Below are 20,013 nucleotides of genomic sequence, written 5' to 3' on the forward strand. Positions count from 1 at the left end.
GGAGGAGAAGAGAATTTAAAAAATCCTAACTGCAATAAGAGATAATGTTTTTTAGAAAGATAACTGAAGTTTAATTTTTCATTTTGTTGCGCCTGTTAATCGTCTTTGCATCCTCAGTCTTTACTTGATCCGTTTCAGGATGCTACTTTTGCTCCTGTTTATAATGACTGTGGGTCAAAAATTGAATACTGCAGTGATATACTGTATGCACTATGAAGCAGAAATTACTTTGCAATATATTTTTCATTATAACTTTCAAACTTTGCATGGACAGCTGCGCATTATATCACTTAAAAAAAACTGATAATAAATAAAGTTGTGATTTTTTAATAGGGTGTAAATGGAAAAGAAGAATGGCAAGTCAGTGCAGTGTTATTGCACTGTAGGACTGAGACTCTCATTTAGGAGTTATTATATATCCACCCTGCCACGATGCCCTTGTGCAAGGCACCGAATCCCACCAATGCTCCATGACCACTGCTTGGTTATGACCTGTGCCTTTCTGTGAGGGGGCAACCATTACTTATTCATCAATCAAACAATATTAATATGCGTTTAGTTAATTTATCGTTGGTAATAGTTACATTACGTTACTGTCATGCGCAGCCATTTTTATTTGGTGTCACTCTCTCAGCGGGAACATGTTGTGCTCGCTCAGTTTCTGGGGACAGTATTTACAGACGGACTGCCCCGTGCGAGGAGTCCATCAGCTAATAATCGCATTTTAACGTTAAACTAGATTAAATATTACAATTCAACAAGTTTAAAATGAATTGTACTTGGGTTAGGGGTTAGGGTTAATTAATTGTAAAGTAACGAGTTTGTATTTGCTACAACATGGAGACGCCGTGTTTTGCTGCGCTTTCCTCTGCAAACTGACCATTATTTTGGAAAACAGACATAACAGAGGTTGGTAACTGTAACTAACTCAGTACTGACTTGTGGTTAATATTCACGAGCTTGAACAGTTAAGCTGTTTGAGGTGCATTACCAGCAGTGCCGTAATGGTAAAAAAAAAATCCTCCAGCGCCGTGTCGTTTACACTTCCTTAAGTTCAATTTATTTAACGCTAAATCGATGTAGTTTCAGCACAAACACTTGCACCTGTGAGCAGTTAGCTACATGTCTACTGTTGACAGTGAAATGTCTGTTCTCTCTGTAGACAATGACACTGACAGCTGGTCGCCTTTCCAAAGTGCTGCAGCTCACCCTGGCGGTCGTCAAACCGGACGCTGTGGCTCATCCTCTGATGTTGGAGGTCAGCTCACACTCCCTCACTGTTACTGTCTGTTAGTGCTGCTGTGTAACTGCTTCTCAGTGTGACTTCTTTTGAACGGAACTCATTCAGGTACACTACATTAGCAGTTTTATCTTATATTTTAAAGGGCTGCTGCTGTCATAAGTCTTCCAGAGTGAGCAATGTTGTCAGATAAACATTTTGTAAATATATAAGCTCAGTTCAGTTTTTTTTTTTTTTTTGGACATTTCAGTACATGAGGATTAATCTATCAGGGGGCCCTGGAGCAAAAAACTTGTTATCGGACCCCTATTTGTCACCCACTTTTCACCTACAGTCCTCTGTGCATTGTACTCTGTATTGCAGGGAGAGGGGAAAAACAATCTTATATTAGCTACTTCCATCTGAAAATAAACGATCCTGCCAATATTCTGTAACAACCCTTCCTTACATAATATGCACACAACATAAGCACAACATACACGACGACTAACAGTCCACTAAACATATTATTATCCATCCAGTCCAGTTACTTGAATGCAAACATTTTACGTCATTTAACTGAGTTCCACAATTTGACTTCACATATGGAAATACAGAGTGAATAATAACAGTAAATTGAGGTTTTGTGCACCTTATTTAGACAGTTGAATAAACCAAGTGTCTTTATATTTCTATTCATTAATACATTAATTCAACAAAATAATCCCATGGAGTGGCCTGTTTGTTCATGTCACTTAGCCTACTCTACTATCATCTTTATTTAATTCAACAGTAAATAAGCTTAATGTATTGTATCATAATTTTGTCTGTTAAGTGTCATTCCTCTGGCAGGTGTAACAGATGGTATAATAATATCAAAATGCTGCCCCTTTCCTTTTTAGCTTCCTGGAAGAACTCTGTACACAGTACCCTGCACGTTGTTATGATCCAAATATATTTAGATGAACAATCGTTTACTCAGTATCATCAGCTACAGTGTGGCACAACAAGGTCAAACTTTTTTCTTGTTTTTTTCTCTCAGGCTCTTCACCAAAGAATCCTGGAGAACAACTTCATCATTGTTAGATGCAAAGATCTGGCGTGGAGGAGACAGGACTCGGAGAGGTTTTACGCTGAACATTCAGGTGAGAATAAAACTCATCTGTGTTCAGTACTATTAAAATGAACAAAGAGAAACAAATGAGTCAGCAGCCTGTTTTAGCAGATATGTGTAGGTTAAAACCAGTGATTCATCCATCACTGTATTGTTTGAGCAGCCACACTGAGAGGGAAAAACAGACTCTTGTCCTCAGTAAGGATCACTGAGAGTAATTTCTGATGACGGTTCAAGTCAGGCAGTGAAGTACAGTGTTTAAAACCTTCAAGATTTTAAGTCATTTAGAACCAAAAACTTGTCGTAATCCCACTTATTTTGCTTCTCAGGGAGATTCTTCTATCAAAGACTTGTTGAATTCATGTCAAGGTAAGCCTTACTTCACACTGACAATATTAAATGTACAAATCCTAAATCGTGACACCGGTGGTTCATTGCATGTGTAAAACTATTCTTGCTTTTATGCCTTTGCATAAATGTGGATTTCTGTCTGATAGTTTTGAAATGGAATAACAAGGAAATTTCCATATGCCATAACCCACCGGACTGGCACAGAAAAAGCTCGCCTCGGTTGATGGTGCTCCTATTTCATGCTCAGCGAGTCACCAATAAATCATTTTCTGAAACTTCACAACAGGAGTTTCAATCATCAGCGGACTGCCAAGTGTAGCACAAACACCCCATGGGGCAATTGTCTGAAAATTGCCATGCAGCCTGCTCACAATAGCTCCACATGCGGCAAACACCCACTGGACAGAAAAAAAAAGTGCTTGTAATCACGTTGTCATATTTGTCTCGTCAGAGCAGTGAATTGGTAGTTGCCACAGCAACCTTTCTCTGGGTGTTTTTGGAAACCTAAGAAGCATTTTAAGTGTTGTCAGCTCCAGTTGGCATTGTGTCTCTAAAACTGATAAATTGATACCTGCGCATGCCGGATACGTATGTGTGTCTGAGCTCCCTCTGGAGTGAATATATTCGATTTGTATGAAAAGCCTTTTTTTTGTCTTCCAGTTAAAATGAACAGTGTGTAGGATTTAGGGGAATCTAATAGCAGAACTGGAATATAATAATCACAATTATGTTTTCATTAGTGTATAACCACCTGAAACTAAGCTTAGAATGAGACCTTCAAATCTATACAGGGAGTGCGTCCTCTTATGCGCCCGCCATGTTACACCGCCATGTTTCTACAAAAGCCCAGAACAGACAAACCAAACACTGGCTCCAGAGAGGGACCGTCGCATCTCTACGCTACCTCAAGGCCACTGTAGCTTCTTCTACACGCATAGAAAGGGAAGGGGGAGGGATGAGGGGGAGGGGTATTCAGTTGGTTGCAATCTGTAGCCTCAACGCTAGATGCCGCTAAATCCTACACAGTGGTCCTTTAAAGCCTAGAAAGCATCCAAAGCTCTGTGTGTAACAGCCACACACAGCTTTGACTCTCTAACATTTAACCTTGATTGACTACTCAATCAAACTGCTGTCGAACTCTTTGCCGCAGTGGGCCGATGCGTGCGTACATTTTAGCCAGAGAGGATGCCATTCGTCACTGGAGAGAACTGATGGGACCTACCAAAGTGTTCAGAGCCAGATACACCTCCCCTGCCTCCATCAGGGCCCAGTTTGGACTCACGGACACACGAAACACAACTCATGGCTCAGGTGGGAAATATCTAGAGAAACAGGTTTATGACATGTCTTACACCCCATGCATTATCACATGGGCTGTCAAATCACACACTACAATTTCACCAGGTTTAGCTTTGGCGTAGAATTTCTTTATCGCTGTAATTATATGGCCAAAACACAAATAGCGATACTTTTAAACATTGCAGAAAACTTAAATTATGATTTTTTTTTTTTTTGCTACAATAGTGCATTGTAACACCTGTCTTAATATTTGCATGAAATTAAAAAATTATATATCAGTTATTCATATTACATTTTATTCAGTAGGAGACTGTTGAGTGTTTTAAAGTTCTCAAGGGTTTTATTATTCAACAATATATCCAGTGTGACTTACATAGAAGTCTTAGGACATTGCAAACCCAGTACTTCCAATAACCATTTTCATACATATATATCATATATATATATATTTTTTTTATCATTTCTCCAGATTCTGTTGAGTCGGCACAAAGAGAAATCGGTTTCTTCTTCCCAGACTTCTGTGCGGACGAGTGGATGGAGAAAGAAGAGCCATTGTTCAGATCTGGACAAATCCAATTTGACCATCAAAAACAGATCCACACGCTTTCGGCGCAAAGCTGATCCCAGAGCTGCCGCTGTGGTCACTGATCTACAACATACTGTCAGGTCAAAGACATAAGCGTAAAGATTCTGCCATTGTTTATACTTTGCTCATAGAAAAGCTGCCAGAGCTGACGCTACACGCTTTATGTAATACTGTGAAAGTGCATGTTTGTCAATCACCTCAGCTCCTCAAAGTGCCAATGTGCTCATCCCATGTCTGTGGTATTAAAACAGATTTTCCTTCCATGCCATGTGTTGGCATTTAAAATAAGGGCCATGTGTATGTTTTTGTTTTATTTATTGTCATTATAGAAAACACAAGTGACTAGATAAGAAAACCAGACACTGCATTGTACAAAACAACACGATGTAGTCAGACAGTTTTACATTATCATCACAAACTCCTGTCCAGACGTCACTGTGAACAGTGACGTCGTCGTTATCAGTTTCCTGAGCCATTCAGATTGTAGCACAGCAGCGACTACCTGTTGTGTCCATGTCAAATGAGGAAACAATAAAAGTTTTATGCTTTCTGAATACTCAGTAATGTTGCATAACACCTGTAAAGATACCTTTAGACATATATTTATTCTCAAAAGCATCTTAAAATTAAGATTCTACTTCACAGAAATTTGAATGTGCTAAATAATGATGAAAACAGGCTGTCTGCTGTGATATAATACGCGTTCTTCATTTTGTTTTGGTCTAAATACTGTATGTACTCTAAAATGTCATATTTTGTATTTTCTCTTACCAAACTAGCAAACAGTGAAACGTTGTAACAGGCACCATAGAAATACATCTTACAGCATTAAATATAATATGGCCTAGTCAAAAATGAGAAAATGAGCCGGGTTAAATTTTATGACAGTCTGAATTTAAGTGTTCAGAATCTCCGGCAAAGTCACACATCCTTCTTGTGCTCCCTCAGCCTTCAGACCCATTACGTCTTCTCCACAAAAAAATATTCAGTTAATTTATTTCACAGTCATCGTTTTTCTTTGGCTTCTTCCAGTTTCCCCTGCTCTCAAGGGTTTTGTGCGGACACCTGTTTTAGAGATTCCACAGGTTTCATTACCTCGTAGGTGGTGAGGGACTTCTTCACCTTTCCGTTCTTGTCCACCTGATGGATGCTCTGTGTCACTGTGATGGTCACCTGCTTGGTCGACATGCGATTGTCCTGCCATTTTGTCTGTTAATGGTGAAGAATGACGGATGAGACGTAGTAAATATGTGATATTAACACTTGTGTAAGGTTTGTTTAGATTGCAGACTGTGGCATGAAAAGGGGGCATTTGTGCTATGTATATTTCTTTTTATTGTTTTGTCTGTAATATGTGAAAATGCATGTTATAATTTCCCACAGACCACGTTGATGTTTTCAGATGTTTGTTTTATCCAGTGAACAGTTCAAAACCCAAAGATATTCAGCTACTGTCATGTATGACCAAAATAAGCATCAATATTCTCACATCTCAGAAATGGAAACATAAAATATTTAAACTCTTGCTTAAAAAAATGAATAAAACAATTATTTGATTATCAAAATGGTTGCATCTTACTTTTCTGTTCATGTGTCAGCTCTAAATGTAACATATGAGCAGGACATAAAAACAAAAAAATAGTCAACCTTTTACCCACAAGGAAGTCTCCCTCAACTCATAACTTTTACTCAATGAGTGAAGAGAAGAAAACAGAAAAGAAAAGGTGCCTTGATGCTCTGAATTGACCTGCAGCGTTTAAAAACATCAGGGAGAGACTTACAATCTCTTCAGTGTGTAGAACACTTCGGCGCTGCACTGTGGTGCCAGACGAAGGCAACGACTCCTCTTTGGGCGGAGAGGCCAGGATTGCAGGAGGGCTGCTGGGTTTCACATCATTCAGACTGGCTTCCGACACGGCGGAGCAGACCTTCAGATACGCCTGAGCAGGAGGAGGGAGGCCGTCCTCAAAGAAATCTGGAACTGAAACAAAACTAAATCTTAGATTTGACTCTTGTTTATCATTACAACCTATTGAACCTTGAACAAATCAAAGCCCTGTGTTTACTGACTAAAAAGAATAAGGTCATCCCTTCAACTAATGGACCAAACGTAGTTCATCTGCAAACAAGGCAGGGATATCCAGACAGCAGTCTGATTAATCCCAGTCAGGCAATAATAAAGCAAAATTGAATATGAGAAAAACAAACATTCAGGAGGCTAAAGAACAATAAATAACAGGGAAAAAGTATTGTACATCAATTATCATGGAGGAGATGGATGAAAGAATCAGAAAGCAGATGAGATGAGGCAGGTTATGGCATTTACCCATAATAATAATAATAATAATAATAATAGTAATAATGATAATGAGAGAACTCCTTCAGAGATGATTCATATTATCTAAAACCTGGAATTAGCAATAATACAGTTAATAATAAAAGATGATCTCTAGAACATCAGGGACTGACATTAAAACAAATGCTTTTCCTTACAACTTCTGGAACAGCATAATTGTTCATTATAAATTAGTAATACAGTCTCTCAGCTTTGGGAGACCGTGGCATCTCTACATGTGTACTGAGCTGTTGGTTTCCTTGAGTATTATTCTCTCATTAGTCAAAGGTCAGAGCATACAGACAGCTTATAGGTGCATTACTGCTGCCGCTGAACTCATTACACCACAGTCTAATCAATTATGGAAAACCACTCTGATTATCAGCCTGAAATGTTATTTAATGTGCACATCATATACATATTATGAAGCCAGTATTTTGATATAATCTTTGTGGTTACCAGTTGCTGATTAATTTGGACAATTCTGGACCTGTTTCATCTCCTCAGAGGCTGCTCAACTGAATTCGTCTTCACAATTACATCAAGGCTCCTTTGCCTGCATTCACTCACAGCTGTTGCCATGAGAGCCAAGTCCTGTTTGAGCACACTGGCTTTTGATGTAACCTATTATGTCCATTTACTGATTCATCTCATGTTGGCTTCAAAGAAAACTGCAAATGTAAAAGACAAATTAACACACAACAAAAGGTTTGTAGCCAGATCCAGCTGTTTCTAAGCTGGACGCAGAGGTACGAGAGATGAACTGCGCACCAGAAGAACAAAGGTTTCCAGAGAAGATGTTTTATCAGTCACCTTTATCTTCCTTATATCATGCTCAACCCTTAACTAGACATTTAAATTTTCCTTCTACATAAAAGTTTCTCTATTGTTTTTATTTTTTATTTTGAAAGGGCCATGCACAACCTCTAGAGGTATTTAACGTGAAAAAGGAAACTGTTACACCTACAGGATTTGTACTGCAGACAGACTAACACTGACTGTATAGATGTGGCACCCTTCACTTTGATGTTCAGTGTGAAGCAAAGACCACTCACTGTAAACCCAATATGACTCCAGCCTGAACTCTGCCAGCCCGGTGTGAATAACAGCCAGTATTAACAGCCCCACTGATCCAAAAACTTAAACGTATCAATGAAAATACAGTAGGTTTTTACTGCATGTATTTAACTATAAAAGACACATTTAAGGGTGCAAGAGATGAAAGCAAACATAGGATATAGTAATTTAAAAACAGGAAAAAGACGATTGTAATTGCAAATGCATTGTGTTCCAGCAGTGGTAATCTAATAAACCATGAATGTATTATTCATCTGTTCAGCAGTTAAATGACTGCCTATTCCTGTTAGCAGATCAAGTATCAAGTATTCGTTCACCCATCCACTCAGCCATAATTCATTCTTCTTACCGGGGCAGAGTGTTTTCTCAGAAGCGAAGCCGGCCTCAGAGTTCTCAGAGGTGATGCTCTGGATGGACGACAGGGGGATGTCAGTGTCTGTGCTGGTCAGCCAGGTGGACTCTGTCTCTTTAGTCCAGCTCTCCAGGTAGCGAGGCTCCAGAGCATCAGTCCTGCTCCCCCCACAGCCCATAGCGCTGCCTCAGGGCTACTTCACTTCCACTTTTGGACTTTTCTTCAGAATAGAAAAACAGATTTACAATGGATTTCACTTTAATCAGTTTAAGATGTGACACTGACTCAGCGAAGTGAATGTGTATCTTACCAGTTTCTCTCCTTTTGAAAGAAAGAGCGCAATTATATAATTATGCAAAGACAATTTTAATCTTCAAATAACATCTAACCCTGCTAAAAAATAAAGAAAAGTAAGACCAATAAGTAAATTAGTCATTAACATAATCATAATAAGAGTAAAAACACTGAGTATTAAGTTATTTTTTCTCTCTTTTTACGATTACGCATGAATAAATTAAAGCTAATCATCAGGTTAACAGTTTTAAAGTCATTGTTGTTCCAGATTCTCAGGTGAGCGGTTTGGCTGCTTATTTGTCTCATCTGATGATGTTGTTTAGACTGTGTGTTGGAAAAAAAAAAGAAATTGGGAGACCTCAGCTTGGGCTTTAGGAATCTGTGACTGGCATTTATCCATTTATTTATTATCTATTTTTACCATTTTCTGACATATCATAGATTAATATAGACTAATATGACTGATAAAGAAAATAATCCGCAGATTAACTGATGATATACTATACGATAACACTATATACTGTTTACATTTGGACTTTTGACCAGATATTCTCTCATAGGACACGACCAACATGAACAGTAGGATACTCACAGCACAGCACACAGCTGTGGGACACACCGAGTGCCCTCATATGATTGATGATCAGTCAAAGAGTGGGTTAGGTGGTCCCTCACAGTCACATTTACATTTATTCATGAGCATTTGGAGGCAGCATCTTCTAATTGTCAATCAGGTCAGGGAGTCAGTTTCACACAGGAGCCTGCTGATCATCAAAACATGTAGTCACCTGTAGGCACAGGAGAGAGGGAGAGAGACTGTGCCAGTGAAGAAACGGCGTCCTTTTGTCTTTTTTATTTTTTTAAGTCACTTCTAGAGACGTACTTTAATTGGACAGCACTGAGAATCAGTGCATCTTGTAAAAAATCTGAAATCATTATGGTACAAAGGGATCTTCAGCCTAACCATCCTTTAATCATCAGAGTGGCTTACTGAGCCTATTTAACCGGCTTCTCCTTCAATGAGATGCTGGTGAGGTCTCACTTTATATTTTTACTGACGCACTGACTCACGATCAGGCCTCCTATACATCATTTTATCGCCTGGTTTACTTATTCAGTTGTCTTTCCCCGGAGATTTGAGGGAATCCAAATGAACAGCAGTGCACAGGCATTATTACCTATTGGGTAAAAGCATTGGTTAAAACGCAGTACACGCATATGGACCTGTCATGCATTAACAATAGCTCTCGCACCACTGCCCTCGGCACAGGCCGTGAGGAAATAACCACCGACAGCGTTAGATAAGTAGAAACAAACAAACAAACAAAAAAAAAAAAAAAGGAGGGCTGAGGGTGTTTGACACAACAACGACGCAGTTTACTGCAGCTAACGCAGAGAAAAAGACACGCCACAAGTCAGACATGATGGTGGAGGCTTACTGATGATGGTGTCGGTCTCGCCCCGGCGCTGCTCCGCTGCTCCGCGTCGTCCGCCTCACGGACCCGTAACATGTTGTCAAGGATCACTCTGCTCCGGTCGGTTACAGACCGCGCGCCCGTCCGCTCCGTCATGCCATCCTCCGCCACCACCAACACCAACACAGCACAGCACAGCGGGGCTTATGAGAGACACAGTGAATGTTAAAGTCATTCAGCCTCTTGTCATGAAGATGAGGAGGTAGGCTACCCGTGCCTCTAAATTAAAGTACAATGAAATTACCTCAGCTGTTGCCAGGTAAACTTGGAAATAACACCTGCTGGTCCTCTGTGGTTCTTGTGCTCACTGTCATCCACACATGGGTTTTCTGTTTGATATCCATTAAGGACATTGCATTTCGACTCAGTGTCTTTTATTAGTTGCCGATTAATGTCTAGCTATTTAAACATTAAGTATATAAAAACATTTCAGAAACACAATTAAATGCTGGTTCCCTTTGAGACACTAAAAACACAAAAACTTCAAGGACTGAGGACTTGTCTCCCAGAATAATATTTGGTTCATAGTTCAAGCTTGTATTGAGCTCTTGTCCGGGTTGACTTTCAAAAAGAAGTTCAGGGTTGCTCAAAAGTACTTCATCCAGATGTGCAGGCCTACAGTCGCACAGGTAACCCTCTGGCCCAACAAGTCTCCAATGCCCCTGAAACACCAATAAAATGTTCCCTACTCTGACCACAAGGGGACAGTCACAGCCCACCCCTGCACTCCTGACTGATTCCCATATTCTTCATTAAATAGGGTTTACGTTGTAAATATTTAAATAGATTGTGGTTAGTTGTTTGGTATACTAACTCTAACTAAAATTTAACTAGCTAATTAACTAAAATCTAACTAAATCTTAGTTAAAAAAAAAAAAAATCCACAGCTTCTGCACACTGCCACAAGTCAAGAAGTTGCTGGATCCGGTAAATGCAAAGATTTCAAAGCATCTGCTCGCTCACACTCAGTGCAGCCATGCGGTTTATTGTCTGTGCTTTCAGTCACACAGACCTGTGTCAGAGCTGGTTTATCTCTAAACATCAAACAAATGTGAATCCAGGCTTTTCAATAAGTAGTGTCCTGAGTGTGTAGCCTAGATAAACAGTCCCATGTCAAAGGACAAATAAAGACAAAGAGGCTCTTCAAAATTGAAAAAGAAACAATTCGTTAAATGTGCAAAAGGGGAAAGAAGGTGGAAAATGTTTTCTCATAGGATCATTGTCCTAATATCTAAAGCTGAAATCAAAACACATAGAAGCAAAGATTACTGATGAGGAACATTTTTAATATATATCCACATGGAAAATGTCTGTAAAATAATTAAAGATGCATTAAATGCAATTAACTGTGTTACACTCTCTTGCATCAGATCAGACATATTCTTCAAAAGTGTAAATTAAATCCTCGGTTGCTCTGTGTGACATGTGATATGCAGGAGAAGAAGCTCTATATGTGAACTGTTAAAAAACAAATGGAGTTCTGCCACACTGTGGTAATATTCATTTTACCACAGAGTTGTTTCTTTCCTAAAACTGCATTTCATTGATTGCCTGTGAAACTTGGCAGCAAAATTGCACATTCATCACACCTCTCTTCTGTGGTCAGTCTGAATTTTTGATTTCCCACAATGAACTGAAGGAATAATAAACACCATCTTTCCTTTTTCCTGCTTTACTGAAGCGACTGCATTTGAAAAATACGAGAGCTCTGCTCGTGGAAATGAAGGTCATTTATTCCTGGTGCATCAGCTGCCAATAAACCACATTAGGAAAAACAGAAGAATGGAGCTTCAAAATGGAAGATCAATTCACTAACGGTGAAGCTCACCACTTGTTCCTGTCATACAGCAGTCTGAGGGAAAGATCTAATCTGCAACAGTATACAGTACATGCCCTGGTCAATTAGTGGTGACCACCTCCAATGAGTGCACACACTATGAATCAATGTTTTTCAGTTCTTTCAAGTCGTCAACACTTGACTTGATGCACAAAACACTTAAAAATACAGGTGTTAAAATAGGATTTACAAATTATCAACCCATGGGAAGGAGCAGTGTGTAAACTCTGGCCACTACATTACATATTTCTTCACTAATGGACAGTCTGTAATGGAGGGAAAGACACTGACAAGATGATAGAAGAGCACACTGATTCCTGAGCCATGACCCCCCCCCCCTCCATTTTATATACAGTCTGTGCATGAGCTGAAAAGTAGAAACACAGATGTTTCATCCAAGTAGACAGTGGATTCTGCTTCACTGTGGGGAATTACCAAAAATGACTACACCGCCAATTGCCATTTAAATACATAATTCAACCATTATTTCTGCACAGGTCTGTCAGGATCTGAGCTGAAAACAAAACCCTGGGACTTCCTGCGCTCAGTCCTCGCCTCCCCCCCCCCCTTCTTCACCCAGCTAATGAATCTCGCATCCTGTGGACAGTCAGGTCAATATGAGGCTGGGCAGCTTTGATTTGTATGTCCTGCCCCTCTGTCCTATTGGACTACTGGTCAATAGGCCTGTCTTCCCATTAACCTGGCGATTAATGTGGCGAGCTGCCAAACACTACACTGTCATGAGCCCTCGGCGGTTTCAGCTGCATACGAGGACGCGTGCTGCTGAATTATATAGAAATTGTACTTTACATCAGGTTTATCTCATGCAGCAGCCTTCCTCTCGATGTGAGCCAGTCTGTGACACACTTAGCAGAGAGGTTTGTCTTCTGTCTTCTGGGGCAAGTCATATGAGTCTTCATATGCAAATTACAAGTTGATACAAATCCCATATGTATCTAAATGATGACTACTCAATCATACAGCTTTTAAACATTTTACGTTGAAAGTTGTGTGTTTACATATGTGAGTGCAAGTTACAGTCAAGTAATGAAGTTATAGGCCTACGATTTAAAGCTGCACTAATCACTATTTTTATATGAATAATGGATGAAATGAACTACTCGCATGTAAAAGAAATCACTTGCAGTGACCAATCCACAGAGAACTGTCACCCAGCTCTGCAGTTCCTCAGCTTTGTGAAGTGTTTTAGCATCTTTAAGCTCATTATTTTGGTATTTTCAGCCCTCGACTTTAGTGTCTTCATTCACTCTCAGCACTCTCATCAACTACTGTATATATCACTACTTACCCAGCACCAAACAGCAGAGTTAGCAACCACTGTAACTGGTGAACAAGGTTTGAAGCTTCACCTTCACCACTTTTTTTTTTTCATAGTTTCATAGTGATTTTATTTGGTCAATTCCCAATGAAAGCCAAATGTCTCAGCAGTTAAATCCAAGCAGAGGCCCATGACCTCAAGTAAGTCCCAAGATTTCAGTATGTGGCTCCATTTATATCCAATCAGAAACTAATTTAGTCAGCAGGTAGTTTTTCATCTGATCTGATCAGGTCTTTTACACAGCAGGCCTTTCTACTTGTTATATCAGCAGAAGCACAGATGCTACTAATAACATTAACAACGGCTCTGTTGATCAGTTGATTTCGGCCGTCATTCATTTTATTTACACTTGTGCTTTTCCTACTGTGGCATTTGATACCTACACATTTCCTTCTCTTTCACTATGAAGTTTTATACAAGGTATATTTTGATTTACGCTCAAGATGACAAGCATGTTTTCACATTCCCCTTAAATTCATCTACTGTGTGTGTGTGTGCGTGCGTGCGTGTGTGCGTGTGTGTGCGTTAAACCAAACTCAGTGCTCCAGTTGGCCCCAGCACTCATCCCCCGCCGCTTCATTTTTAACAGCTGGTCAAGTTTGATAGGGGATAAATGCACTCTCCAGTGATTTGCAAAGTTTTTCGGGAGTGAAAAGAACTCTTTTCTGGCAAATTCTGTGAGGAGGGGAGAGTGAATGAACCAGAATGTGCAGCAGCAAAGCAGCCAAATCCAAACGTTCACTGGGATTTTCAGTGAGACAGCCAGTGAGTTACAGCCCTGGAAAACTAATTAGGATGATTTGGGCATCGAAACGGGAAAAGTTGTAACTAAAGGATCTCTGGTTTGCTATCCATGTCTTATCTGTCAAGTAGTGTTTGACTGCAGTTAAAGCAACAGTACTCTAAAGACTTACTGTGAAATAATGATGTGATTTGTCCCGACTAATTTCCTCTTAACTTTGTCCTAATTATATATATATATATATATATATATATATAATTCATATAACAGCACAGCACAACTACAAAAAACAATATGCTGAACACAAATTAATATGTACAGACCGTCTTGCACCTCAAAAACATTCAAAAACAACACTCTGTAAATGATACTGAGATATTATCATTTCCACTTGCTCCGATTCCATCAGCAAATTGTTGATATTGGAGCTGCCAGTGGTAAAATGAGCAGCTTATCCAGATTGAGCTTTGCCTGGAGGTTGTGGTTCAGTGGCATCAATCACATCTCTGGGCCTTTTTCTGGCAGAGACGCGCCTCATGCTCCTCCGACTGGCAGTGACAATCTCCCCCTCTCATGCGGAGCTGTGCCAGAAATCTCTCCAGAGGTTGTGTTCTCTCAATCCATCATGGTCTGAGCTAACATGACACCTTTTCATTAGTGCAAAGTGTCCCAGAGGAAAGGCACAACTACTGCCCAAAATAAGCAAGCGGGGCGAAGATAAGGTGAAAGTGTTAATGAGGTGAGCGTGGGTTTAATGCTCTTAAGTTCATTTGTCTTGGGGAACAAAGAGAGCCGCTGAGAAACGTGCAGCCATTCGGTGAACATTAAGATTTTTACTTTTTATACTCTGTTTTTTTTTGCCAATAGTCCACTTTGAACGAGCTTTGATGGTACAGTTCATAGGAATTATTAACAAATCTGCTTGCAGTTATATATTTCCTTAAAAAGTGGGATGTCCTCTGGATTCATCCCTAATGAAAGCTGGAAGAAAAACTGCACAGCACAGCATCATTAAGTATATATACCTTCATTCCAGTTAAAGAGCCTTAATTTCAGAACATATAAAGTAATATATTTCATCATATCTTGATGAAACAGCCTTTTATTTCATTTAATTACGTAAAGGAGGCTGTAAAAAAAAATCTGACTTTGAAAGCCAAGTCTGTGTCAAAACTTGTACAGCACTAAAAGTCATGTTTGACCTAAAAATTATTAATATTGCTTCTATAACAAAGTCATTCTCCATGACTGATTTATATAATTTCCCTTTCTGTCATTTACGCTATCAGTTGACGAGCCAAAATCAATCTTTAGCCACTCCTCTGGCCTCAATTGATATTTCCGCCTTTTAAATTCTGGTGAAGGCCGGCCTATAAATGCAGCCTTTGCACTTTATGTGCTTCATTCGTTTTATCCAGCTAAACACATACTCTAATCCTATCAAAGGCAAGGAATATTCCAGAAAGGGCATTAGCGGCGGCTTATGAAGCGAGAGAGTGGAACATTAGTATTCATGGAATTTCTTGGGACAGACTCTTAGTTTTAGGGAAATCATCTTGGGAAACTCTGGTGGAGCTCACATAAACATGAAGATATGGGCAAGCATAAGGAGTCGTGCCGGATGTTGGAGATGTTGGACTGGACACTTCAGAACTCTAACACACAAGCCAATAGATGTTCAACTATGAGATCTTTTCATAATGTAAACTGTAATAATTTCCCCTGTATTGCTCATCCTCTCAGCTGCTACTACTAAAGAGAGACATTGTAGTTGTAGTTGCTAATATTGACACATACTGTAGCTGAGCCAGAAAGTGAGAAGGAGACAGAAAGTTTCTGTCCAGCAACTTTCTTGATTGAAAGTTATGCTGATGTGGAACTGTGTGACTTCTTTCCACCATAACAAGTGATTTGATAAAAACTGGAAATTCTGAGAGATTAAATATTTGATAGATAAACATTTTGGGTCATCCAAGCAGCTAAGCAGCGTGTGACCTCCCTCATCCAGACTTTAACGTCGTTATGGTTCAGAATGCAGATTTATTAAAAAGGAAAATTGGAAATATCACGTTGACATAAGTATTCAGACTCTTTGTTATGATTCTTGAAATTTAGCTCAGGTGCCTCCCATTTCTGATTAGGAAAGTCATACAACTGTCTACATAAGTTCCTATGGCTAACAATGCATATCAGGCCCTGGCCCTGGCCCTGGTAAGAGATGTGACCAAGAGCACGATGGTCACTCTGACTGAGCTCCAGAAATCCTATGTGAAGATGGGACAAACTTCCAGAAAGACAACCAACTCCACCGATCTGATGGCAGAGTGTCCAGACAGAAGCCTCTCCTCAGTGAAAGACTCATGAAAGCTGCTTGGAGTTTGCAAAAAAAAGCCCCTTAAGGACTCAGACTGCGAGAAACAAGACTCTCTGGTCTGATGAAACCAAGATTTAACTGTTTGTCCGGGACTGGGAGACTGGTCAGGGTTGAGGGAACTGAGCAAAGTACAGAGATATCCTTAATGTAAACCTGGTCCAGAGCACTCAGGACTTCAGACCAGGCCGAACATTTGCATTCTTACAGGACAATGACCGTAAGCACGCTGCGCAACACAAGAGTAGCTTAGAGACAACTCTGTGAGCGTCCTTGAGTCATCGAGCCAGAGCCGATCAAACATCTCTGGAGAGACCTGAAAATCGCTGTCCATTGACAGTCCCCATCCATCCTGACAGAGCCTGAGAGAATCTGCAGAGAAGAATGACAGAAAATCCCCAAATCCAGGTGTCGCAAAGCTTGTTGCGTCATACCAGAGAAGACTCGAGGCTGTAATCGCTGCCAAAGTTGCGTCAAGTAAGTACTGAGTAAAGGCTCTGAATACTTATGTCCATGTGATACTTCGCTCTGTCATTATGGGGTAGTGAGTGTAGACTGATGAGGGAAAAAAATGAATTTAAATGATTTTAGCATAAGGCTGCAACATGAGAAAATGTGAAAAATGTGAAGGGGTCTGAATACTTTCTGAATACGATGTAATCTATGTCAAAATTACCTGGTCTTCTCATGACATTTCTCTTAGCTGGATATCAACAACCATGTAGTCACGGACTGAGATTATATAAGTGTTTGGCCATTTACGGTGTAATCTGACGGCGGCAACATGTATTTCACTGTTAAGGTTTTTCCGCCTCCCTGACATGTCTGACCTGCTCCTCCATATGTGCTTTAATAAGCACTTAAACTGAAAATTACATCACAACATGTTATTTTGTCAAGTGAGGATGTGACTCTGGCTTCACTCACTCGAGCCATTGGTGTAGTGAAAAAACAGCGCTATTGGTTTTCATATTCGCTGCTGTTAACTGAGGGGAAAATGTTGTAAAATTGAAATTCTTGAGTGAGTTCCTGAGGTGCTGATGCACAAACGTTTTTTTGCATTCATTTTCAGAAATACTATATGTTTTACAAGAGTATTATATAAGTGAGTGAAGGCTAGGTCAGTTTTCCTACATTTCTAATTCAGGAGGGGAAGCTCAACTTGACCACATCCAGCTTCTGAGATGTTGTTATTCTGAGGTGTTACTCTGTGTGTCGAATTAGTGCTGTGTTGAAGGCTGCACAGCATGAATTTACTGACTTTGGGAATAAAATATAATGGCTGTCTCGAGGCTTTCTCAGAGAGACAAAAAATGCTACACAAAACCACCCAAATTAAAGGGACTCTTCTACTGGGGAGCAATAATAAGCTCAACAAATGTCATGGCAATCACCCTGTTATATTATGTAATATCTGTAATGAGATAATTTGGGTAATTAGTCGCTCTGTACTCTTTGAGGAATGATCATGTTCTCACAGGGGGGGCAGTGGCACATTTATAAAGTCAATAGGATCAATCAAAGAGCTAATTTAGATTCATTTTTGCTGCTTTTATCAGAAAGACATATAAATGAGCTGCGGATCCTCGAACAGCGTGAGTGAATTTAATTTGAATTCATTTGTTTAAGATGTGCGTTAGAGATATAATCACTCAAAAAACATATCACATTGGTCCTACAAAAATATTTGATTTTATCAAGTTGAATATATTTCCCATTAATGTGTTTTTAAATGTTTATTTTTTCAGTGATGTGCATGGCGTAGATGTAGCCTTTGTTTGGTGAGTATTTCAATAACAGCTGAGTTAAACCCTCCATATTGCAGCGTGTCACTGACTGAGAAAACATGAGAATATATTTTCATGACATTATTCACAGCAACATGACATGAGCGTGATGAAAGAGATTACCAGCTAGTCAGTCTAATTAAACAATGAGTGGTGTTGCTAGGTTACAGTGATGATTTGAGGCTGAGCCAGGGGACCATCCCGCAACACTTGTGTGTGTCAAGTCATCTCAGGGCATTATTGTTTATTTTAATCCCTGTGCCGGCAACACCTTCTCACTTCCAGATAATCATTTTAATCAGTGTGATTTTGGAGTACGAGATCCACTTAAACTCACTCCTAAAACACTTATCTGCTCTCCCTCCTGAGATGCAACTGCCAACCACCAGCTCCCCGTCTCATACAGAATCAATACATACCAAAAATGAATCCACATTACAGGGGCAGAAGTGTGTAGAACAATAAAAATGGGCAGGCGGTGCAGCAGATGGGATTGTTTCATACACTGCTGATTCACTGTAATGGGAACAGGGAACATCCACAGCTTATAGGCTGATGTATGCTTCTCACAACTCAAAACGACAGGACAGGCAGGGTCTACAAGTGAGGCAAATTCTCTGAAAATAAAGCCAAATCACTATTACCTTCTTTCATGGTTTAGCTGTTTCCATTCATTTTCCTGTAATAAAATAACAAACAGGAATGAACTAATTTTCAGCAATGGCTTACAACCTCAATTGTGCTTGGTACTGGTGCACAAAATGAAGGGAGAGAAAGAAAAGTGAGTGAGGTAAGGAGTGAAGGATGGAGGCGGTAGACGCGTTTGTCAAGAAAGAATGAGTCTGAGCTGATGTCCCCTCTAATCATGAAACTGTCAGAAATGATTTAAAGAGCAGCTGTTTTTATGTCTGACTGTACGGTATATCACCACTGCTGAGGTGAACCGTAAAAGGTGTGACAAAGTGACACGTTTTCATGCCTGTGTGTTGCCGGGTGCAGAAAGTGTGTGTTTTTGATGTAATGGGACACATGAAAGCTGCTAAATATTTGCTGAACACAGATGGTACCAGCAAGATTTTGAGTTCTTTAGTCACATAAATAGATATAAATTAGGGTATTAGCATATGAATCGCTTTCCTTAGGGCTACAATTGTAAGTAATTGACTTACAAGGCAAAAGCAGCACACACCAGGACATTTTTTGAATTTCAAAAGCACCTGTGTTGGATTTAAAAGGTTTTCACCTTTATTACTTAGCAAATTAGAATCTCCCTCGGCATGGTCTTACATGGAAAGTGTGAAAACACGACAAAATAAAGAAAGATTCTTGCATATTCTAGGCAGCACTTTCCTCTAAATGAACTAAAAACTAGTTCTGATACCAATGTGTGTTGCCAGGCCTCTGGCTGAGCTGACTCTCCCCAAGGCTGTTCACACTCAACATTTATGTGATGTGGCATAAGTGTCAACCTTCAGCAGCTATCGCCGTGTTATTGAGTGACTTTGTCAGTCATTTTGGCAGCCACTACTGCTGATTCATGTCTCTCTCCACAGAGCAGTTTGCACCTGCTGACAAAATCAAGTTTCACACACTGGTTCAATGTCAGCTACCACTGCCTTGAGTCTTAATTTTAATGATGATCCTAATTGCAGGCGATGATGATAATTGACCTGATGCTGACACATAGTTAGTCAGCTGTGATGAACTGCACTCCAGGTGGAGAATAATGACATTATTATTATGTTGGCGAACTATCACTTTAACTGATTTTAAATTGATAGTATATTTCAGTGTATCAGTTGTGCTAGCTCACATATTTACAACCTCACAATCAA

General features: G+C 39.8%; 2 protein-coding genes across 2 annotated transcripts; one reads left to right on the forward strand and one right to left on the reverse strand.

Moving 5' to 3' along the window:
• The first annotated feature begins 676 nt into the window (after positions 1 to 676).
• On the forward strand, positions 677 to 5,123 carry nme6 (NME/NM23 nucleoside diphosphate kinase 6). The gene is made up of 6 exons (XM_022769146.1): positions 677 to 909; positions 1,163 to 1,258; positions 2,262 to 2,364; positions 2,663 to 2,702; positions 3,835 to 3,995; positions 4,453 to 5,123. Exons 2-6 carry the CDS (start codon positions 1,166 to 1,168, stop codon positions 4,602 to 4,604), a joined length of 549 nt encoding a protein of 182 aa, XP_022624867.1. The 5' UTR covers positions 677 to 909; positions 1,163 to 1,165; the 3' UTR covers positions 4,605 to 5,123.
• Positions 5,124 to 5,207: 84 nt separating this feature from the next.
• On the reverse strand, positions 5,208 to 10,285 carry LOC111239305 (brain and acute leukemia cytoplasmic protein-like). Its single transcript, XM_022769154.1, has 5 exons — positions 10,067 to 10,285; positions 9,220 to 9,415; positions 8,331 to 8,553; positions 6,351 to 6,550; positions 5,208 to 5,778 (listed from the first exon to the last, which is right to left on the reverse strand). Exons 3-5 carry the CDS (start codon positions 8,509 to 8,511, stop codon positions 5,614 to 5,616), a joined length of 546 nt encoding a protein of 181 aa, XP_022624875.1. The 5' UTR covers positions 8,512 to 8,553; positions 9,220 to 9,415; positions 10,067 to 10,285; the 3' UTR covers positions 5,208 to 5,613.
• Between the last annotated feature and the right edge of the window lie 9,728 nt (positions 10,286 to 20,013).

Source organism: Seriola dumerili, unplaced genomic scaffold, assembly GCF_002260705.1.
Source record: "Seriola dumerili isolate Sdu_G_001 unplaced genomic scaffold, Sdu_1.0 BDQW01000025.1, whole genome shotgun sequence".
Taxonomy (NCBI): domain Eukaryota; kingdom Metazoa; phylum Chordata; class Actinopteri; order Carangiformes; family Carangidae; genus Seriola; species Seriola dumerili.